A 24390-nucleotide genomic window follows, 5' to 3' on the forward strand; every position below is an offset into this window, starting at 1 on the left:
TGTTTATGAGCATCTATCTTTCCTCTCAGTTTAAAACCTGGCAGGAGGTAGGTCAGTCAGAGACTGAGGGGGAAAATAAGGAACACAAACAAGCCCCAGATATTGCAATATATAAGAAAAGGAATCAAATCAGGAAGCACTTCAAGTGCTGGACAAAGTTTAGAGCAATGGTAGTGGCTGTTCAATGAAAAGCCACACTGAGAACTGTTTTGATCCCCAAAAATGGGACTTTACAGTATCAAATTACAGATGCCTTTTAGTTGCACGATCTTTGAGAAATGAGTCCAATTAAGCATGGTTAAGATTCTTTAACTGTAATTTGTAACAGGTTTTATAAGGAATGACCAAAACCCATTGCTACATTTTTCTTCTTTTTAAAGATGCTGAACTATTACAACAACACTATCTGTTGTTAATAAAAGCACCTCTGCTTTTTCCCGTGCACTTCTCGGTTTCTGCCTGAACCATCTGCAAGCCTCTGATGGTAACAGTGAGAGTACTGTCCTGTGGCTTTATCTCCCCTCCTCCATCTGTGTCTCTGATCTGGTCCTATCTCCTTTCTGTTATCACCTCATTATTTCTCTGCATGTGCTGTTTTCTGCAGAAATGGCTGCTATTTTCATTCTGGTCAGACGGCAACACGGGTGATTCAAAGTAATCAAAAAAGCACAAATCAGTTACTAAATCTTAGCTTGACCTGAGAGAAAAGGAGTTCCAGGTTAACCTAATCCCAGAACATGCTAACCACACAAAGTAAAGTTATTTACTCCAAATAGGGGGACATTTTATTGGCTGATGAACTGTTTTACTCTACCTGTAACTGCTTGTAGAGGAGCAGCATCCAAACTGTACATACCTGAACAATTTTGCATTTTGACTTTGGTAGCACATTGCAGTGCTTCGTTCTAGCTCTATTTTGATTAAGTGCACAAACTATGTGGGAGATAAAGCCATCATCCTATTGAAACTTTAGCTGTTCAGGAGTAACTACACAGAATTACATGAGAGGTAGCTGATGATCTGAGTAGTACCTACAAAATGGCAATGCACCTATTCTCAGAGTACCCCTTCACCCAAGATCATTGCTTTTGCTTGCATGGTTGTATTTGTGCTCTTGAAAACTATTTGATGAAAACACCAGTGCGGCTGGCTAATGAAGTAGGGCAGAATGAATATTGATTGATATTGATTGGCTGTGCAGACTGCTGCTGGATGGCTCTCTCTCTCTCTCTCTCTCTCTCTCTCTCTCTCTCTCTCTCACACACACACACACACACACACACACACACACACACACACACACACTGTGTGTTGTGTATGAACTGATCATACTGCAGAGGCCAGTGGTGATGGAGAGGGGGAGAGTATAGAGAAGGATATGAAGGAAACAGTGGTATGGCAGGAAACTGAGGAGGAGGAAAACATGAAGGATGGAGACTTGTACAGGAGCGGGCGTTCTTCCATTGATGCATAAGTCGGCTCTACCCTTCTCTGGTCTGACTCATCTTCCACGCTGGTGCAGTCTGCCTGTGTGCATTTTCCAGCACACACACACACGTGCGTGCTGACGCTCCGCCTCCTCTGCAGTGTAGCGACAGCTAGAGAGGGGCAGCAATGGAGGAGCCAGCAGTGCAGCAGGAAAAAATAGAGGGATCGTGGGAAGGAGGGCATGATGAAGGAAAAGCAGACTGGAAGAACGAATGCTCTCTCTCATCCCTCCTTAAACATTCCTGTCTACTTTGCTGGTCATCTCCCAGGGACGCCGACATCATGGAGACTGATGAGAGAATCCTTGCCAAGACGGCCGAGATCAGAGTAAGAAGACCACAGCACCTAGCACTGGTGTGTGTGTTTGAATCTGTGTGTCTGTGTGTGTCTGTGTTTTTTGTCGAAATCACGTTTTCTGTTATTTGTGAGATCATTTGGACAGTACCTATATCATTTTTATGCATGTGTGTGGCTGTAAGGTTTCCAGTTTGGGACCCTTCCATCACTGCATTTCCCATGATGCTCTCATGTGATGTCATGATGCTGTAGGACTAGTCTCACAAACATGAAGCTGTAAACACACACGTGTTCAGCGCAAGTCTGGATTGCCAAATGTCCTGGTCCTTGAAATGTTCAGATTTTGGTGACTTCTCTATGAACTTTAAAAAAGGGGAAGTGCCATTTCTGGTGCCAGAACAAAAACCAACCAAGCAAAGGGAAAAGCTCTGTACAGTAACTTGGGCTGGTGTATTTTCGTAATTTTGTTTTTTCACCTGCACTTTGTGTGTGTGAATGTTTCATCATCCCAGCATTTATATCGTTCTGCAGATTTTAACTGTGTCTTTGTGTGTGATGTAGGAGCTGGAGAGTGCAGTGGCAGTGGAAAACTTGGAACTTCAGGAGCAGAGGTCAGACCGCAAAGAGCTGGAGGAGACCCTAGTTAAATTAGAGAAACACAAAGAGAAACTGATACAGCAAATAAAGGGAACCAGACAGCTCTGCTATGAAGAAAGTCAGCAGGTAATGATGCACAGTACTGCTGCTCTGGCAGCCTGTGCTCTGTATTTTTTCAGCATTCACGTGATGCGCAGCTGCATGAGTGGGTATCTCATCTCCTTGAAAACTACGGTCAGTTTGAGGGACGTTGATGTTAACTGTGGAGTTTTGAGAGGTGGGTGAAACTGTTGAGCGCACAGTGTAAGTGTTCAGAACCATGGCCAGAGAAGATGACTTTGAATAAGCCAAAGTTTTTCAAAATTCCAGAATGTGTCATGGTTCGGGGTTTGTGACACAGCTTTTTGAGTTTTCCTTTAGGTTTATGACGCTTTGCTTTATTAGTATGTTTTAGGGTTGAGTTCTGCTCCTCTAATATTTTGAGTTATTTTGTATTCATGTTTGCCGAGTCTCTCTTGTTCCTGTGTGTGTTCCTTCATCATGGCCCCTGTGTCAAGCCCCATGTCTTAGTCTGCATCTTGGTGTGTTTCTTGTTTTATTTTGACAGTCTCTTGTCCCATGTTCAGTGTGTTCAGTTTTGCTTCCCCCTTCTCGTCTGTTAGATTATGACCTGCTGTGTTCCCCAGGTCTCTCCTCTTTGCTGTGATTTCCCCTTTTGTATATATTATTTGTGTTTTACTCTGTCAATCATTGTGATCTCTCTCTTGATGTGTGCCCTGTCTGTGTGGTAAATCGCTGTACTGCTATGTCTGTTTTGTTTTTGTCAGTTAGCCTCCCTGGTTTTTTATTTCTCAGCAGATCCAACAATAAAACTAAGTTCAGTCCTGCCTGCATGTATGCACTTTGGGTCTGAAACTCTGCCTGTCTGAGACATAATCTACAGCAATATATGCAATATATGTTATTGCAGTACTATTGTTATAATATCGTAACATGGGGTGTCTGTTGATTTCCACCTCTTTTTATATATTTTTATATATACATATAAAAAATTCCCTTCTCGCCCTTGTGGGTTGTCTATCCTTCAAGCTCGGTCCTCTACCAGAGGCCTGGGAGCTTGAGGGTCCTGCACAGTGTCTTAGCTGTTCCAAGGACTGCGCTCTTCTGGACAGAGATCTCGAATGTTGTTCTGGGGATCTGCTGGAGCCACTCGCCTAGCTTGGGACTTGCTCCACCTAGTGCTCCCATTACCACTGGGACCACTGTTACCTTCACCCTCCACATCTTCTCGAGCTCTTCTTTGAGCCCTTGGTACTTCTCTAGCTCCTCGTGTTCCTTCTTCCTGATGTTGCTGTCATTTGGAACCGCTACATCTATCACTACGGTGTCCGGTTGGTTAGCCACCACCGCTTTGTCCGTCTGTATCTGGAAGTCCCACAGGATCTTAGCTCGGTCATTCTCCACCACCCTTGGGGGCGTCTCCCATTTTGACCTTGGGACTTCAAGGCCATATTCAGCACAGATGTTTCTGTATGAGTGAGTAGCTTGGTGAGTTTGTATCCTCTGCTGCTTCTCTTCAATGTGGGGTCCCACAGGGTTCAGTTTTAGGCACGCTTGTTTTTCTTCCTATATCTCCGACCCCTTGGCTCTATTTTCAGGAAACATGGTTATGCTGATGACTCCCAGATTTATTTCCCACTTAAAAAGATAAATGGCTTCTCAGTAGACCCTCTACTCAGATGCCTTGATGAAATAAGGGCCTGGATGACTTTGAACTTTTTACATTTTAATGAGCAGAAAACAGAAGCGATGGTTTTTGGTGGTGCTTCTGAGACCACTGCTATAAATCTTGGTTTGCTGGCACAGTATGTTAAAGCAGTCATCACTAATCTGGGAGTTAAAATGGAGGCAGATCTTAAACCTGAAAGCCAGGTCAGAGCTGTTGTAAGATCTAGCTTTTTTCATTTGAGGCAATTAGCCAAAATAAAGCCCATCTTATCAAAACAGCTTTTTGAGACAGTAATCCATGCCTTTGTTACATGTAGGTTGGATTATCGTAACACACTTTATTGTGGGGTTAGTGATGCATCCATTAGGCGTCTGCAGGTTGTGCAAAATGCTGCAGCACGTCTTTTAACTGGAACAAGCAAGTCTGAGCACATTACCCCCCATTTTAGTTTCACTCCACTGGCTACCTGTACATTTTAGGATTGTTTTTAAAATTCTCTCATTTGTTTTTAAATCTCTTAATGGCACTGACCAGGCAGTCAGTTTGAGCCATCTTCCTAATATAGTTCGTTGTCTAATCCTGGACTGTGGTGCTGACACTCACCAGTCTCTGACCTCCTTCCTTCCACTTACCATACAGCCTAAGGGTGCTGGACTTGGGGTGAAACTCTCCACGCATGGTCAGGAGCTTCCTGATCTTGATGATAGGCTTCTAACCTCCGTTCTTACCTAACGGCCTCTTCACGTACTTGTAACTGTCCTCTATGTCTGCATTGTTGCTTTCTGGTAGTTCAATCCCCTCAGTTCTGACTACCTTCCCTCTCTTTGTTATCATCCGACTACACTTTTCCAGCCCGAACAACATTCCGATGTGATTGTTGTATATCCTGGTGGTTTGGATCAGTGAATCGATGTCTCGGTCACTCTTGGCATTAGCTTGCTGTTATCCATGTAGAGGAGGTGGCTGACAATTGCTCCATTCCATAGTCAGTATCCATAGCCAGTCTTATCAATGATCTCACTGATGGGTTCAGAACAGTAGTGAGGACAGAGCATCTCCTTGGTAGATCCACTTGATGATGGCTTGTGCTGTGGGCTTGAAGTTGAACTCTAGCATTGTCTGCCACATCCCCATTAAGTTCCTGATGAAGGCCCTTAGGGTCATGTTGATCTTGTACAGTTCTAAGTATTACAGGATCCAGGTGTGGGGCATCAAGTCATGGGCCTTCTTGTAATCAATTCGGCAGTGCACAGGTTGGTCAGCCTAGTCCACCAACCTAGCTGGTGTTTTGCGCCACTGGTATTCTTGCCAATTCCTTTCTGTGCCCCACTCATGTATTGACCCATGTGACTGTTCATCTTAGCCACTATGATGCCTGACAGGAGCTTACATGTGGTACTGAGGAGGTTATTGGCCGGTAATTGGACGTCACCGATACCATCTGGGGGCTCTTGAGGATCAGAACTGTCCGGCCTTCAGTTAGCCATTCTGGGTGTCTCTCATTGACTAGCAGCTGGTTCATCTCCGCTGCCAGACGCTCGTGGAGTGCAGTCAGCTTCTTCAGCCAGTAGGCGTGAACCATGTCAGGGCCTGGTTCTGTCCAATTCTTCATACTGGCGACCTTTGCTGTGGTCTGTTCTTAGATCTACTAGCCAATGAGCATTGCTGTTTTGGGTTGTGTCCTTCTCCCATATGCTCTTCCAGTATTGCTCTGTCTTCCAGCCTTGGTGTTGCTATTCTTACGATAGCACAGTTGTCCCCTTAGGAACTTTATGTTGGGGGTTCAACGTGAAGGTGTGTATCCAGTAAGGGTCAGCAGGCTAGGCACCCATGCTAACCAAGCCTATCTCGGAATATTTGCGATATATTTAACTGAAGCCATAACTGTTATGGCTGTTAACTGAAGCCATAACAGCTTGGACTTCACCAGGTCAGGTGTTGAGGAACCTGGACTGTCAGGAGTAATGAGAAATGGACCAAGGTAGTAGATACTTGTTAACGAATAAGTTCAGCTGGTTTGGTTTGGTGAGTGACGGAGGGAAGTGACTGACCACTGAGAGCATTTACAGCTACCAGAACCTCACAAGTTGTTGCACCAAATCTCTGTCAATCAGACTCTGCTTGGCACCTGCCTTCAAAAGCACTTGTAATGAATAGGTCCTGGTCTTGCCACACAGGGTGGTAGGGAGTTGCATACGGGGACCCTCGGCATCTGGAGAGGCACTGCCCACTTAGTATCCCTGTCACGGCCCACAGTTACTGGTAGGCACTGTCTTTTGGCCAGACACGTCAAGAGGCCAGAAAATGGCCCAACAAACCACAATACATACACAACTGCTCGTCGAACCTCCTCCAGCATTTCTCTGATGTCAACCTTGTGCATCCCAGTTGCATTGGCTCAGGGGGAGGCAAAGCAAATGCCAACAAGGAAGACTGGGGTCCTTGAAGATCAGGTCTCTTCAGCCTTCAGTTAGCTATTCTGGGTGTCTCTCATCGACTAGCAGCTGTTTTATCTGTGCTGTCAGACACTCATGGAGCTAGTCAGAAAGGTCCGAGGAGCAAAACGAATGGAGAAGTGCCCACCCGGTCTTGTAACCTCTAACCCTCTTCTCTCTCTTTCATGCAACCGATTGTCAATCCTGATTGCAAAATCTGCTAGGCTTTCAAAACACCTGGGTTCATCCCGTGCAGCAAGCTCATCCTTTTAAAGGGGAGCACAAAGCGTTTTCTTAACCCCCTGTCTCTGTGCCCTTAACATGAAAATTAATGGAGAACTCGGCTACAGACCGGGTACTGTCAAAGGCCAAGCAACTGATGGGCTGCTTCATCTGTGCACAAAGGATGGTGGAATAAAACCTTAAAATCTTACAGGAACTGTGCATAAGTAAGTATTTCTAAAGAATGTCACCAGGAGGTAAGATCTGACCCATTACAAGTCAGGGTCCTGAAAGGAACCAACAATTATTTATTCCCTTGAATTAACATTGGGAAAGGCCCTGGAAGAGTGCTGGAATAGCAGAGCAGAATGAAGAAGAAGCCTCTGCACTGGCCCACCTCCCCTGTAAATGGTTCAGGAGAGGGGAGCGCAGAGAAGCGGAAGCTAAGAATGTGGGTGCACTAGCCAGGGACAGGGTTGCAGGAGCAACTCGTTGCAAAAAGGTTTCTCGGATGGTCAACAGGGTGTTGTTCACCCTGCCTGCCTATTGCTCGGACTCACAGAACTGTCTAACTAGACTAGACGCCTACCTTGACCTTGGCCTGTAGTCTCCTTCTCCATGGAGGGTACTGCTCCTTGTGGCTGTTCAACTTGTAGCCAAGATTCTCACTGTTCATTGCTGCCGTGGTGTAGATCAGCTTGTTAGTTTCGGTAACCAGCTATGGAGGATCCAGGTTTCAAGCTTCGCCATGAATCTGTCTTTCACTCAACAATCCTTCTTCTATCGCACATGGGCTTGGTACCCAATCTCAGGTGGGGGTAATGGTATCTCCCCCCTGACCTGTCGTCCTGGCTCCCCTTTTCTATAGCATGTGTGTTGTACCTCTTCAATTTCTAGCCATGAGAGCGGTCCCTTCTTCCGAATGTTGGAACACTGAGCTACTAGTTGTTTTGCCATCAATGTGGATGCTGGGTACTGAAGATTCCATAAGAATCTTAATCATATTCGTGTAACCCCTTCCACTGGGGTTACTTGTGTAGAGCATTCCAACAGTGCACTATTTTTGTCTCTTGCCCACCGATGCCTTCCTGTTCCTGTAGCCCACTTCTCATCTGGGTGCCCTGGTTTCTTAACACCTGATGCGGACCTTGTTAATCCGGGCGATGTCCGAGCAAGTATGGCTTCATATTTATCTCCTTCGCTCATGTCTGCGGTAGGCTTGGTTAGCATGGGGGTCTAGCCTAGGACTCTTATTGGATACAGTCACTCCAGGCGGAAATCGAACTTGCGACTCCCGTTCCAAAGCTGTGCAGTCATACCGTTACACTTGCTGCTTCTTAATTAATGCTTATTTAAATAATTAGTTACTGCTAAACGTTCCTCCAGGTGTTTCTTTTTCGTGCCACTTAAGCATGATTTGAACTTCTGCAGGAAATCTACATCATAGTTTATATAGTGAACAGAAATTCCTTTTATCCCTACACGGCAACCTTCCGCACCATTCAAGTCATCATGGTAGACAGTAACATGACATGGAGTTACATTCCTTGGGAGGTGCAAGTCAGGTTACATTGAAGGTTGCAGCGTAGTTAAAATTGGGCTACAGTTATGTGTAAGTTGCGATGCAATCTGACACAGATGTATAATTCATGTGTTACTCTTCTAACCTTGTGTTGCTCTTATCAGTCTCATCAGAAAGACATTTCACTGCTCTTAAATTCAAGATGAGCTAATACATTTGTTGTTGTAGCCCACTGGACTGACTGAGTCCTGTCTTTCCAGATCCTATCTCTGCAGGCAGAGGAGGCACAGAAGGAGAGCCAAGTGGAGGAGTATGAGAGGGAGCTTTCCAGAGCCAGATGGAGGCTGAGGAAGCTAAGAGAAGAGGTGAAACAGGCCAAGAGGAAAGTGGAAGAGGCTGGAGAGCGGAACAGTCCTCTACAAGACTCGATCAGACAGTCTTATGAAGAGATCCTGCAGGTACAACGATCACTACAAGGATGTTTGAGTGCATCTGTCCATAAAGTGTTCATATCAATGATTTCTATTTTATTAATATCACTTATCCCCTAAAGCTTTGAAAAATGGACCATCTGTCCATGACTGCACTAAGAAAGTGAATGAAGTAAATAACTATTCCCGTTTTTTGGTAGGAATATAGTTTGTTTTTCTGATTTCAGAGAAACACAAAAACATTTTGCATTTAATTATCTCAAATAAAATATGTGTTGTAAAAAGAGGAAAACATGTATCTGGTTTCTTAAGTTTAACAATACCAGCTTTTCATGTTCACCCCACTCCTGTGTGTGTTTCTTGCAGGAGGAGCACACCCTGTACTCTCTGTCAGGAGGTGCAGTCACTCCAGAAAGCCATCTGGATGAATCAACATCTCTTGCAGACACCACTGAAGATAATCTGCCGTCTCTGAGGCCATGGGGAAGGAGCCAATCACTGCCTGCCTATGCTGACCTCATAATGGTAAATGGCAATGATGATGGCGAGTACCCCTTACTGAATATGAATGACAATTTTCAAGTGTGATCTAAAACAATACTGACGATTCCTAGAAGTGTGAGAACAGGCCTTAGTCGCTGTTAAGAACAGAAGGTTTAGAAACTATCATCTCCACATTTATTCACTATGTTCTGAAAGCAGATTTCTCCAGTGTTCCTTAAAGGAACTACTAGCAGACAAACTGGACACTGCGGAAAGAAATCCCATGGCATGGATAGCTTTTTTCATGTATTTGGAAAATAAATATTTAGTCTTCTTTGACAAATCGATGTCGTTAGTCCAACAAAACTATAATGAATTGAATATTCTTGTATGGGAAATACACCTCTGGTCACAGAAGCTACTGTTTTTACAGATTTACATGGCTGCCTCTAATACACATTATACAACTGTGACCTATGTTTCTCTCTAGACACCATCTGTCAGCTGTTTCAGATCATCTGCTCTAGGGCTTATTAGTCCAGTCCTGGACAGTTGTTTGATACACTTCAAATAAATAATTATTTTTTTTTATCTCTTTCCATACCCTCAAGGATCTACAGTCTTTTATTCTGTGGAACTTAGAGAGATTCTTAGGCATGATAACATGACACACTTCACCAGCAAAAAGAACAGCAGATCCTGAAAGTTTAAATACGACATATTTTACCTGCCGCTCCCTAAATCTTTGCAGGGAGCCATTTGCAGTGGTGTAATAACCAGAGACCAAAGAGAGTCAGTGACACTCAGTGATTTCAAGCATCTACGGGTGTGAAAAACACTGGGAGAGGCAGGTCCCACATAAACTTTTCTCAGCTTTGAGACTTAGAGAGAGAGAAAGAGCCTTAGAGCTTTTTATTGTCATTGTGCAGTTTCTTGCACAGCGAAACTGGGTAGCTGGACCACAAAGTTGCAAAAGTAAAGAAGAGAAAACAATATACAGCAAGGGAAAAAAATGCAATATATATGTGTACATATATGTGAGTGAACTATATACATGTTATATGGGATGTTAATTCCACTGAGACCAAAATATTGTAGAGACTGAGATATTGCACATAGTTGATTAACAGCAGCTTCAGAGCGGTTGTGGTTTGAGGCATGTGGTTTGAAAAATAATAGCATCATATAAAAGCTGCATTTTCTATTTACTTATCCATGTCTAAGATTTTAATTTGTTTCATGATCTGAAACATGAAAGTTTTACACATATTCATAAATATTGCATTTGTCAAGATAAAAATCTGTCAAAAGACTGTACAGAATGTCGTCTTTTGTCTTTGTTACAGCAAAATGAAATAATAATAATAATAATAATAATAATAATAATAATAAAACTGTGGGACCAGTGTTTCCCAACCACTGTGCCGCAGCACAATTACACTCTCCTCCACTAGAGGGCAGTAAAACTACCTCCTCTAATAAAATGGGTTGCCAACTGCCAGTAAAACAGAAGAAGGCGAAGAAGAAATTACATAATAGTCATGCTGTGAGACGACACAGGGCGTAATAGCAATAGATAAATATTTGAAAAGAAAAAGTAGTCAGACTGGCCTGGGCCCTGGAGAAAACAATTCTGCTATACCTGGTGCGCGGGCAAAAATTATCAACATGCTTTTTGTGACATTTTTGTTTGGTGGTGTGCCGTGTGATTTTTCTAATGTCAAATATGTGCCCATGGCTCCAAAAAAAAATAGCACACGGCAACTTGATTTACCAAAGTTTCTTTTGTGAAAATAAGAAATAAGAGTGAGGCCTTCAAAATGCCAAAAAAGAGGAAAAAAAGAGGAAAAAATAGAAAGAAATCTGTGCAACACAAGCTACACGAGGGAGACACAGACGACCAGATCTCACCTGCTAACAGCATCATGGAAGATAATGGCAAGCAAGCAGAGGCTAGTGGAGAACAATCAGAGAACTAAATAAATTCAGAAAAGACAACTGTGCGTAGCTGAGTGGAATCAGAGAGGCTATAAGTAAAACAAACAAGAAAATGGAAGAGGCTGAAGAAAGAATCATGAAACCCGAATACAACTTAATGAGGAAGCAGTAACAGAGATGATGAAAAAAATCATCCTAAAGGGACGATCCAGAAGAGAAAACATTAGAATATGTGGCATTAAAGAAGGATTGTAGGAGGAGTCTCCATCAGTAGTGGATTTGCCTGACTCCACTGAGCTACAGGTGGAAAGAGCACACTGCACTCTGGTGCCAAAGCCACCACCAAATGTGGCGCCACGGTCCATAGTTGTAAAGATGGCCAACTTCAGATTGAACGAAACAACACTGAAAGCAGCCTGGCAGAAACATGGATTTGGACAGATTTGAAACAGGATTAACCTAGATCAGCGGTCTCCAACGTTTTTTGCGCCACAGACCGGTTTATGCCCGACAATATTTCCATGGACCGGCCTTTAACGTGTCGCGGATAAATACAACAAAATAAAACTAGTACCGGTACCGAAAAAAAGAAAATTTATTCGTAACACACATGAAAAGACCCAGGAAAACCGAGTAAACGATAAAAACGATAACAAAATAACGCTGAAAACCAATAAAAACCCTGAAAACCATACATTTCACACCCGAGCCTCAACTCTCGCGGCCCGGTACCAAACGACTCACGGACCGGTACCGGTCCGAGGCCCGGGGGTTGGGGACCGCTGACCTAGATCATGATTATGCAGCTTGGGTTTTAAGTTGGCGAAGGGAATATGCAGAGGAGACCCACCTAAACTACAAGGAACAAGAGAAATGAAAAAGAATGGGTTTTACAAATGTATTTTCATCATCTCATAATTCTGGATGAAGATGAGGAGTTGCCATCCTTTTATCAAGCATTTTGAAAAAACATTTGCGATAAGAGATAAGGAGGGGTGATTTATTTCAATAAGGGAAAACATTGAGGGGAATTCAATTACGCTGCTAAATGTGTATGCAGCATCTGGTAGCGATATCCATTTCTTCAAGAAAATTGAATTCGAGCATACTGAAAGATCCCCACATTAAAGAGCAGAGCCGCTTTTATTTGGAGACTAATGACAATGGTGACGTGCGCCCGATATTCCATGGGATGAAAAAAGCAGCTCTAAAAGGAAGAATCAGAGTATCAAGAATCAAGTAAACAGCTGCTGGACATGTTTGCGAGGGAAGAAACAAACAAATATAGAGGCATTATTTCTGGCGTATACAATGGGCTTAAAAACAGGGAAATACATTCAACTCTATATATTAACGTAAAGTGGGAAATGGAGGGAGGAAAAATGGACAACATTATGGACATATCGATGGAAATGTAGCGGCTCACAGGAAGTATAGCAAGATATTTTATTACCCCTTACCAAATATCTTGCTGTGAGGGCAATTCACTGGGGAAATACTAAAGCAAATCATAGTCATGTCTTTTGGGATTGTCATGGTATTAAAACCTAGTGGCAGGAAATACACAATGCAATACAACTTTAGGAAGTCATCTGCCTTTGGAGAGTAAAGTTAAATCTTTTGGACTAATGCCTGAAGGATGGCCAAAGAGAGACAAATATCTGTTTATTATTTTGTTGGTGGCAGCCAAGAGAGCCATTACAAAAACTGGCTCTCACAGAAAGCCCAACTCTGAGCATGTGGATGGACATCACAGTAGACATTTACAGGATGGAGAGAATGACAGCAGACGCCAGTTATAAGAGGAACCTGTTTGCTTGATGCTGGAAGAAATGGATGGACTGTCTGATACTACACAGACCGGACATTGACCTTGGATTGTACTAGTCTCGAATCAGATTTGGTGTAATAACAATTTCATGTCCATTAATGTTCCTGTTTTTGTTTTAGGGGTTTTTGTTTGGTTTTTTTGTGGGTCATACATGTAAAAAAAAAAAAACAGGACATTTAAGCTTTTACTTTGTAACTACTGATAAAAATGAAAGTGCACAGTATATTGATTGCTGAATTTCAATAAAAAGTCAATAACAAACACTCTTCTGTGTTATATTGCACTGTGACAAGTGCTGTATAATGATCAATTTATACAGCACTTTTCTGCTCTTTCTGGGGTGACTGTAGCTCCGGAGGCAGAACAGATCATCTATTAATTTGAACATTGGTGGTTCAATCCCTGGCTGCTCCAGTCATGCCAAATATCCCCTTTCAAGATACTAACCCGAAGTTGATCACTAACACATCCATCGGAATGTAAATGTGTGTGGATGTTAAAAAGAAAAGAAAAAAGTGCTTGTGTGATTGAGGCAAGTTTTATAAAGCACTTTGAGTGAAGAGAAGAAAAGTGCTATATAAGAACCAGTCCATTTCCCATTTCACTCATTTACGCACACATTCATACTGCCATTTGTGCACTTACACTATATCCGATCCAGTGGCTGTTTGGCATGAATTATCTTCTCCAGGGCATTTCCACATTTGGACTGGAGGAGCCAAGGCACTGAATATGAGACATTTTAAAAACACTGCTTAACAAAGTTATTAGACCATAAAAAGATATTTATACAATCAAAACAAAAAGCACAAATATTTTAGAAATCTATCAAAAATGAATTTAAATTTAAATTCAAATTTAAAACTAGTATCTGTATTTAGCAGGGAAATATAGATATGAATTCACATGTTTTCTCTGGGGAGTCAAAAATGAATCAAGCTCATGCATGTGGACTATTAGTGTGTGATCTGGAGCTGTTTGTGATCTTTTTTCTTCAGTGTATTATTCTATGTCTTTCATATTTATGCTACAGTTTTCGCAGGTTTTTATCATGGAGAATATATATATATGTGTCTTGCGTTTTCTTTTCTGTGGCATTTTAGTAACTATCTCTCTCTCTGTGCCTCCAACACCTCCAGGGGGGCAGTGGTTCACCTTTCTGCAATAATCTAGTCGGTACCAGAGAAGAAGATGACAGTGGGACCAGCTCACCAAAGGTAGCTTCGCTCTTACAGAACATGTCGTGTCATGCATAGCACGAATTATGTGCAAAACATTTTAGGCTAAAATCCATCCAAAAACTTGACATTGTAATTAGTGCTGACTTTATTGATATGAAATCAGTTTAAATTAATTTAAAGACCTCTAACCGGTGTAACTTGGCAGCACCAGCTGTCACTAGTCAAAGGCATCTTCCTTAGTTTTGGATAGAGCCATGGTGTTGTGACCTCTGGTTGTCACGCGTCCACAGATGGATAGGTCTGACATAGAGGATGGCCTGGAGGAAGGGGACCTCAACGCCGAAGGGGAAAACGAAAGAGACCAGGAAGAGTTCACTATGAACCCCAACCCCCTCAGCCAGCTGGACTTCTACCAAGCCAACCCCTTCGCCCGCTGTCAGTGTGACCGTATGTAACAAATTCAGAGGCTGAGCTACTATTGCTGTCGTGGATTTCAGACTTTGGCACTCTTTTCTCTAATTTACTTTGAAAGAGGTGACACGCATTGCTGAATTGGAGTGGGTATCCGTTCACTTTGCATTGCAGTACTGAAAAGTTAAGAAAAGTTGCATTTCTCGAACATCAACCTGGCCCCCAGACAGTTAAATCTGAATGAATGCTGTGCCAGTGCATCTTTCCAAGCAAATCACTCAAGAGTGTGACTTTGTTTGCTTGGGTAGTTTGGCATCAATTTGAAGAAGTGGTTGATGATTGCAATACCTAATCTTCCTGTTAGAATATGAACATACTCAAGCCCTACGGCTACACTCAAAAGTGATGTAATTGAATTGTTTGAGGGTTAAGTGATTTGGCCTTAAGGTGGTAATTGGAACTGGACATGAACTATGGCAGCCAGAGGACTGGGAATCAGAACTGTTAAAATCCAGCCTCTGGGTTGGTGGAGACTACAGCTTTTTTTCTGTCAGAAGGGACAACTTAATTCATGCACAAGTAGAACTTTTCCCACTAGGACATCGGGCAGCTCTGATCCTGGGGCTGTGTATGTGGTTCAAACTCTGGAGTAGGAGAGGACTAGAGTAGGGGCTCAGAAAATAAACCAACCCAAGCTGGGCATCAAAACTCCTTCAACTCTAGGGACCAGAGGGAGCTAGGCTGTGACATCGTGGGATAAATGATGATTTTTTTATTTGGCAAACTAATCATATATGCTTTTGTTACCTTTACTTTTTGTTGCAGTGGTATTAATAAAGTACAGTGATTTCATTTCTTTTACACATGATTTATAGATGACCTCTTCAATGAAGACCTATTCCTTAAAACAGACTCATCTGGTGAGTTATAATAGACCACTAATCTAAACAGAACTTCACTTGACATAAAGAGGCTCTTGTTCATTTTGTTGTTTTGTTACTCAACTTCAATACTGTTCTTAGCAAAACTTACAAGTATAAACTCTTTAAATATTCTGATTTTCAGATGGCTTTGGTTCTGACCCTTTCAAAGGCAGCGACCCCTTCGCAGCAGATATTTTGTTTCCGTTGACGAATACTGCCACTGGTGAGAGCACAGGAAATGCCGGTGACGAAGCAGACACCAGTCTGTCTTGTGTTGAAAACAAAGCTTCAACGGGAACTCAGTGCTTTGAGTCAGAATTCCCAGATGAAGACAGTGACATAGAGATTAGCTACAGTCGAGAGGACCTGGACACCATTGCTATGGAAGATGATTCTCATGGATTTAAACCCATTCAGAGTTCGTCAGAGGAGCTGGGGCCAGAGCCTATCCGAGGGTGGCGTTCCCAGGGACAGTATTCTGTAGAATCTGACCCTAATGGGTATGAGCTTGATCTTGGTGCTGTCTCCCCGCCCTCCGACATAGAAGAACATAGTCTGGGATCTCTGGCTGGAGAGGCTATTACTCAGTCATCAGCAGGATTAGAGCAAGGTAATTTATATTTTAGTCACACGCCCGGTTATCAGACATGACAGTTTTTCAGTTTTACTTTTTATTACTTTCATTTACAGTATCTCACAAACGTGAGTACACCCCTCACATTTTTGTAAATACTTTGTTATATCTTTTTATGGGACAACATTGAAGATATGGCACTTTGATACAATGTAAAGTAGTCAGTGTACATAACAGTGTAAATTTGCTGTCCCCTCAAAATAACTCAACACACAGCCACAAACTGCTGACAACAAAAGTGAGTACACCCCTAAGTGAAAATGTCCAATTTGTGCCCAATTAGCCATTTCCCTCCCTGGTGTCATGTGACTCGTTAGTGTTACAAGGTCTCAGGTACAAATGGGTAGAAGGTGTGTTGTCGCAAATGTGACCAAATTATTCAGTGGTGCAACTAAAAAAAATCCTAGGTCTCACTGGTGTGACCAACTTTTCGAGTAAATAAAATAAAATAAAATTCTCAACAACTCTGAAAATCTCCGTGTGGTCAACAACTGACACACATTATGCGCCTATCGTGGTCTAAACCAATCAGAGATAGTCAGGGGCGGGACCTCTGATTGGCCGTGGTCCTGTAGTTGTCCTTCGTTTGTACGTTTGAAAGTGCAGGCAGATAGAGAGAGGTCAGTAGCTCGAATAAAGCGATATCGATTCATTAAATCCTGAATCAACTTTTAAATATTGTGATATCCTAGAACTCAGGAACCACGGAGACCATGTTGACCTCACAGTCACTTCTTTGTTATATTGAACTGGGGCATGCGCCACACACACTGACACCACTCTTCAACAACTGTTGCCCCCTGGTGGACAATTCCTTGTTACAACATAACAAATATAAATGTATTTTGCCAGAAACGCCAGAATCTCAGGTTAAAGCTCACAAAACTATTTCAACAAACAGCAAATGAGAGCAGGAAAACGGATTCTGCACAAAGAAGTAAACACAGAGCCGCCACATCAGAATCAGCTTTCTCTTTCTCGGCTTTCTCACCCGAGGGCACGGGTGAAAGCCGACAGCTCACTGATTCTGATGCGTCCGGTCCGCGCTGTGTTTACGTCTTTTTTGCGTGAGATTCTGAGCTGCAGGTTTTATCTCTCTCCAACCGAAATTCACTGAACCAGCAACAAAAGAAGATCCAAACTACGCTTCACATTTGGAAAAACATCGTCATTTACATTTTTCATTCGCTTATTACCCGCCGGTCTACCGTGGTTTACAGCACTGTCAGCCGCTTTCTTTCTTTTTTTTATTGACTTAAATGGCCGCGAACTAGAAAGCCTAATTTTTGCTGTTCAATACTGAATTATTATTTTTTTTTAATTAAAAATGTTGCAATATTGCAGAATATTTTTAAGTTTATCTGCTATAAAAAGCCAGGCCAGGAAAATCTCCCTCATGTTTTTCTGTGTTTTATCCTCAGTTACTTTGACACAAAGGCTCACACCTCTGATGAAGTCTCACATGTATCAGTACTGATAAATGATCAGAATTAGAATATTTCTGACTGTCTGAGGCTAAATCAGGACCTTGTGAATTGGAATTGAATGGATAATAGAAATCAGTGTTGATACCCAGCCCTAGTGAGCAGCCTAGGCCCGACAGAAGTGGATGTAGCTGTGGGTAATGAGAAAAGATGAAAAGAACGATTGATAACTTTTTTGTTAAGTTAAGGCCTGATCTGTCTGAAATTCATAGCCAGCTCTGACACGGAGCCATCAACCTCTGAACGCTGAAAAAGCACAGTGTATCCAGAAAACACATTATATGCTGCAATAAATGCACTGCCCAAGTCTCCCCTCTCTCCATTGCCTTTCAGTGGCAGGCAGCAGCAAACAGGTCATCAGAGGAGGCTGATGTGATGATGAAGTTTTACATTACCTACGGTATTGCCAAAGAGTGCCAAAGCACTTTAAGCACAAGCAGTTTTTCAGTAACTTATCTTGTAGAAATGTCCTCCAAATAAAGAACTTTGTGTTGACAAGATTTTTAGTTAATCATTTACACATTAATAGTGTCTGTACGGACAGCAATTCCAAGACAAACGCATTTGGCTCAGATGGTGTCAACGGTGTGTAGTGGCAACCAGGTGGAGTACAAAGACAAGTCTTGCCTACAGTCAAGCATGGTGGTGGGATGTTTGGGGCTGGATGAGTGCTGCTGGCACTACAGTTAATTGAGGGAACCATCCTTAAATGGAAGGTGGAGGAGTGAAAGGTCTCTAACAACCACCAGATCCATGATGTCATCATGGAGGAGTGGAAGAGGATTCCCGTTAACAGAGTTAAGGCAGTGTTGGAGAATAATGGTGGCCACACAAAATATTGACACTTTGGGCACAGTTTGGACATTTTCACTTAGGGGCATACTCACGTTTGTTGCCAGCAGTTTAGACATTAATGGTTGTATGTTGAGTTATTTTGAGGGGACAGCAAATTTATACTGTTATCCAAGCTGTACACTGACTACTTTACACTTTATCAAAGTGTCATATCATCAGTATTGTTCCATGAAAGGATTGTGCTAAAATATTTACAAAAATGTGTCTCACTTTGGTGAGATACTGTGCATGTGCATATACTGATGCTGGGAGTCAGTTTCCTGCTTAAGTGGTGTCTACTTTAATTGCTGACCTAGGAACACATTTCCATTACACAAAAAAGTTTCAGACTGAATTTCTTTTCTAAAACGGCAGCCGTCAGTGCTGCTCCTCAGCGTCCTACGCCTGTGGGATGAATGTGAAAATCCTATGTGGCTTTGAGGTGACGGTAACCAGGATTCAAACTCATCTGAGATTTTTAGTAGATGCACCTATACTATAAATTAGAACATTCTAGATAACGTCCTTTTTGAACTATCACATTTAGACGATTTTCAGAAAACTTGACCTCTGACCTTGACCTTGAGGTCGAGGTCACCGGGATACAAACTTTAGAGAATTTTAGATACCGATGGTTTCAGTTTGAAAATCCTACATCGCCTCGTTCTCGAGTTATTGCATTCACAAACTTGGGTGTCCACAGGGCCCACTCAGAGGCCTTTAGGGGGAAAATATGCCCCCTATTGTTTTACATGTTGCATGTGATGAAAATTTAAATTAGTATCACAAATCTTTTTTCTGTGAAAATGGACTGACAGCATTTCTGGACATTGACTACGTTCGATTTTAGATGTGCAATTTTGAGCAGTATAATTGTCTTTATAAACTTTAAACCTTTGAATATCGTATTATTTCAGACTCTTTAGCCTGTAAGCTTAACCTCTTAAAATTGTGGTCTTGTAACTGCGTCATAATTCTATTCTTAACTACTCACTGTATATTTCTGCTAGGGGAGTGTCTTGGTTTGACTCAAGCTGTTGGCGAACCTGTCCTGTTGGAGCCAGGTTGGACAGGCAACAGAGAGGAAACGTTGCCCTGTGATGTCACTTACAGTCAGCAAACAGAACAGGTTAGGAGCATCAAAGAAGAAATCCAAATCCCTGCTGTTCCACAGAACTCACTAGAGTCCCAGAACATTTTCACTCAGCCTGACTCACATCAGAACAGCCTTGAGTTGAACTATGAACCAACCAGTCAGTCTTCCTTTGACCCGTATGGCTTTAAACTCAGCCCAGAGCATTCTAGTCACACTCTTTTAGACCCTGATGAAGATGAGTTGAGTCCAGAACCTGCTGATGATGATCTGACCTTTGACCCTGAACCCTGCTCTTCTCAACATCAGCTGAACTTTGATGCCTATGGGTTTGACATTACCTCCTCCCAGATGACACGGGACTTTGACCCTTATGGCTTTAAGCTGAGCCCTCAAGAAGAGAACCAGGAAGTATTGGATCCCTGTGGCCATGACAACCAGGATGCAATAGACCGTTGTACCAATGACAACAATGAGCAAAGAAAGCTCTCAAGCTATAATAACCCAGAAATACTGAAACCTCATACCCATGAAAACCAAGAAGTGCTTGAAAATGATAGCCACAATAACCAGGAATTTCTAGATTTGTGTAATAATGGAAACCAAGAAGTGCTGGAACCATCTAGCCTCGAAAACAGGGAGGTGGTTAACCATAAAAACCAAGTCCTGGAACTCTGTAGTCACAACAATCAAGAAGTTGTGGACCTCTGTCGGAATAATAGCAGTGAGCAATTACTTGAACCTTGTGACTGTCATAACCAAGAAGTGCTGGAACCTCACAGCTTTGGCAGTCAGGACGTCCTGGACTTCTCCTATCCTAAAAATCAGGAAGTGTTAGATTTAGATAGCCATGGTAACCAGGAAGTTTTGGATTTTAATAGCAAGGAAAACCAGGGCGTGCTAGTTTCAGGTAGCTACAATAAGCAGGAACTTCAGGAAAATCAGGAGTTACCTGACCAGGAGGGGTTGGACTTGTTGAGTACAGACATTTTGCCTGAAGCAAACAACATCCAGTGCATTCTGGAACCAGAACAGGATGTCAGTTCTGTTAATGACAGCTCAGATAGTGATGTGGCATCCGAAAATATGCTGGGACTGCAGCTCGGTAACCCCAGTGTCTGCACCTCGAATACCACACATACTAGTACTTTAAACATGGCCATCAGTAGCATGTCTGCCAGCCAGGACCTTAATTCGTCTGCTGCCCTGATCCACCACAACCTTTTAGAAGGTGATCTCGGTTCAGTGTTTGGGGCTGGAGGATACATTGGATGTCCTGATGTAGCTGATGACCTAGAGCCATTGCAGAGAAGGCAGACAAACCCAGTACCAGAGCCAGTACGACCAGTTAGGCCTCCTCGACCATCTCTCAGGGTAAGTTGGACGTTATTTTTCTTAACTTATTATAGCATTAAATCGATGGCCAGTTAGTTTGATATATCCTGTGAAATCCTAATTTCAGGTTTACTGTCCTTTATTTATTTTTTGCTTTTATTTGGCCCATGATTGTCGACATTTTGTAGAACTTGGAGATTAAGAATAAATACCCAACATTTAATATTAATATAATTCAAGCCGTCATTAATGTGTTAGGGTTAGGGATTTATTTTTTAAATATGTTATGTGTTAAATTTGAACTTTGAGTTGAAATAATTACAACTGTAAATATTTCTCAAGAGTAGAACCAGGTATTTAGTCATTTTAGCAAAGTTAGAAGTAGAATAGCATCCATTCACATTTTTCTGATCTAATACTTTGTGACTATCTGCTAATACACATCAATGTTTCAGTGTTAATAAGCTGTTTTCCTCATTGTGAGACTGGCCATAATTACTGTATATCTGGCTCCATTTGAACACCTAACTTAATCCTAAGAGACTACATTTACTGGATTGTTGGTATTTATTTGTGAAATAATAAATGAGAATCGGATAAATACATGAAACAAATATTTTTGGATTGATTGATCCAATTTAACTGTCAGACTATGAATTGGCTCCCCAATATTCCATCCAGGTTTTGAACCAATATTTGATCCAAATGTCGCATCATTGTATCCCTAGCTAGAATTATAGTTGTTCTGTTAGTCAGCTATTCCATTAAACTGCTCCAAAGTCCGAAACCTTTCAAACTTCTTACAACGTTGAGATGAAAAACATTTCTTGTAGGGGTTGGACAATATGCCAAAAGTTTCCATCCAACAGCCAGAAATTGTTGATATATTTATTGTTGGTTTGTGGTGCCATGCATACATGTTTTTCTTTGTACTGAACATTAATTCTGGTTTCTTTGGCTAATGGTTTGCACCACTACTAAAGTGCCTGCTGAACAGCCCTGAACCTATCTTAAAGAAAATATTTTTTCATTTTGTTTGAAGTTCAAATGATTATTTAAAATAACTGTTATAAGTCAGCGTGCCTCTCGAACTGCTTTGTGCATAGAAAATTATATTTAAAAAAAAAAAAACATCTACTTAAAAACATCTACTTTCATGTGTTTTAGGCCAAGGACAAGGCCCAGTCCCAGACTCAGGTCATCGATTTAAAGTGATCTCTCACCATGAAACATTCAAGTGAGGTTTACTGTGTCAGCACGGTTCCTGTGATGACAACAAGGCAAGAAGTGAAGATGATAAGGAATAAAGTACGACAAAGGGAAATGCAATGGAGGAAAAATGACTAAAGAGCTCATTCTGGTGTTAATTATCACAGTAAATTAGTTCAGGTTAATCAGAGGAGAAACAATGGAAGGCAAGATGAAAAAACTACCAGGAACCAAATGATAAAAAAGATTTCCTGATTATTATATTAAGAAACATGATTTTATCCAGTTTTTTTATTTACATCTGTCAAGGTTGCACACGACTGTCTGACCTACTATCTTGTCTTTTTATGATTTGATGAACTGAAGAAGGTTTTGACGGACCTGACTGGTCTGAAGTGCAAATAATGTCCATGTTTGTGATGTGACATACAGTAAATATTAGGACATATGTTACAAGACTTCAAATAGATAAACTGTATATAAATGATACAATGTAATCTGCTGTTGTGGTTTTGAGATTATCTATCCAATTAGTAGTTTAGATCTAAGTTGCATATGAGCTGTAGAGAGTTTATAGTCAGATTTACCAATGAACGCATATCCACGCTCACAACAGTGTTTTCACACATCATTTAAGAGGCTCCTTAAAGAGAAGCAGTGGTTCACTGCCATTCTAGGCTGGATTCTTCAGTTTCACCAGTGACAAAGCACGACTGATGGCTGTGGTCAGGTGTGTGCTTTGTTACATGTGTAGCACGCTCAGTAGTGATGCGATGCCACCCATGTTTATAATTGGACTGTAACTGAAAAGATGGCCACTTCATTCTTTGTTCCAATTTCATACTGCACACTAATGCTGAAAATAAAAACTATGCAGGGATTTTGGTTGTGTACTGTTAGTTAGGCAGTTACAGACGTAACTACCTAACTAACAGCGCAGGCTTCCAATTCTTTCTTTTGTTTGGTAGCAACAAATAAAAAAGCAGCAAAGCTGTGTCCACCCAGGAAATGTGGGTGTGGTTTGGTGAGCAATGAAAGTCAGCGACATTGTCTGACTTCAAGTGGCGATGGGCAAAAAGCCCAGGATGAACTTTTCTCATGTTGGAGGCCACTGGAGTGACTGACATTTGTAAATGCATGAGGTCACCTAGGCAACCACAGCCTGGAGCGTCTACTAGTGATCAAAGCGATGCATGAGGGGAGCGCTGGGGTGGGGACACAACACCAAAAGACAGATAGTTACATCTGAGTGGAAGACTATTGCCTTGTACCGTTGTCATCAGTAGTAAGCTCTTGTATTTTTGTCTCTCCCTCGTAATGTAATTAATTTTACTACTGCTGATATTTAAAGACACCAGTACAGAAGTACTGTATGTAACTTTCAGAAAGCAGTTTCTTCTGTCCAGCAGCTTTTTATAGCACTGCCAGTGAAACTTTATGAAGTAATTAAGATGTGTTTTCATTTGTGGATGGCGCACACAAAGTCGAGCAGATTTACAGTGGTAAGGCAGATCTGAGCATTTCATTGGTGTAAACATCTTTGCTTAGGAATGGTCTGAAGCGTGGAACCAGGACACAGCGAGGGTAAATGTGGAGTGGGTCTGGCACCGGTGCCGCTGTTACGCTGCCCATCCGGCAGTTTCTTCCACCCAGGTCTGATAAGTTTACTGTGATCAGACTAAAGTAGTCAGAACCAACAGTGACGCCACAGCCAGAGTACAAAGCAGAAATCTGTGAGCTGATCATTTTCTGTAGGTTAATCACTCCCAGAGACCTCTTTGACACTGTTATATCATTTTCAGGTTATAATTAGATATCTAATTATATGTAAAACACTGTTATTCCTTTTGATTGTACCCACACAAGGTCACACGCACAACTGCTTTTTAACAAGTACATGATATTTACTGGTATGGTAGCAGAGCATCAGTGTAACCAGTTCATTAGGCAGTTCAGAAATGGCACATAGCGCTTTATTCCTCTGAGCACCCGAAGCCTGTTCTACTGCAAGCGTCATTTAACCATTTGCACTCACATTCACACAAGCACTTTCTTTACACCTGAGAGCTTTTCTCTAACAGTCACATACACATTGAACTTGGGGTTCAGTGTTTTGCAGACTGGAGGATGAAGTCATCAGTCTTCCTCCTGAGCCAACCTGAAGTACAATTCCAAAAAGTTTTCATGCTGTGTAAAATTTAAATAAAACAGAATTGGCTCATCTTTATTCCTGATAGAACACAGAAAGCATATCAAATGTTTAAACGGAGAAAACATATCATTTTAAGAGAAATATGTAATATTTTAATTTGA

At 41.8% G+C, this 24390-nt stretch overlaps 1 protein-coding gene across 2 annotated transcripts; it reads left to right on the top strand.

The window, feature by feature from the left end:
* Positions 1-1614: 1614 nt before the first annotated feature.
* LOC146614185 (uncharacterized) lies at positions 1615-22083 on the top strand. Of its 2 annotated transcripts, none has more exons than XM_085378888.1 (10): positions 1615-1842; positions 2347-2508; positions 8551-8748; positions 9088-9246; positions 14113-14193; positions 14445-14601; positions 15441-15485; positions 15631-16098; positions 19451-20907; positions 22042-22083. In XM_085378888.1, exons 1-10 carry the CDS (start codon positions 1615-1617, stop codon positions 22081-22083), a joined length of 2997 nt encoding a protein of 998 aa, XP_085235014.1. The 2 variants fall into 2 exon arrangements, with proteins under 2 accessions (XP_085235014.1, XP_085235013.1); XM_085378887.1 differs by having other exon boundaries at positions 14113-14190; positions 22036-22083.
* The last annotated feature ends 2307 nt before the right edge of the window (positions 22084-24390 follow it).

Source organism: Diplotaxodon limnothrissa, linkage group LG18 (assembly GCF_057381915.1).
Source record: "Diplotaxodon limnothrissa isolate DT_005_m linkage group LG18, D_limnothrissa_male_GT1.1, whole genome shotgun sequence".
NCBI classification, from domain to species: Eukaryota; Metazoa; Chordata; class Actinopteri; order Cichliformes; family Cichlidae; genus Diplotaxodon; species Diplotaxodon limnothrissa.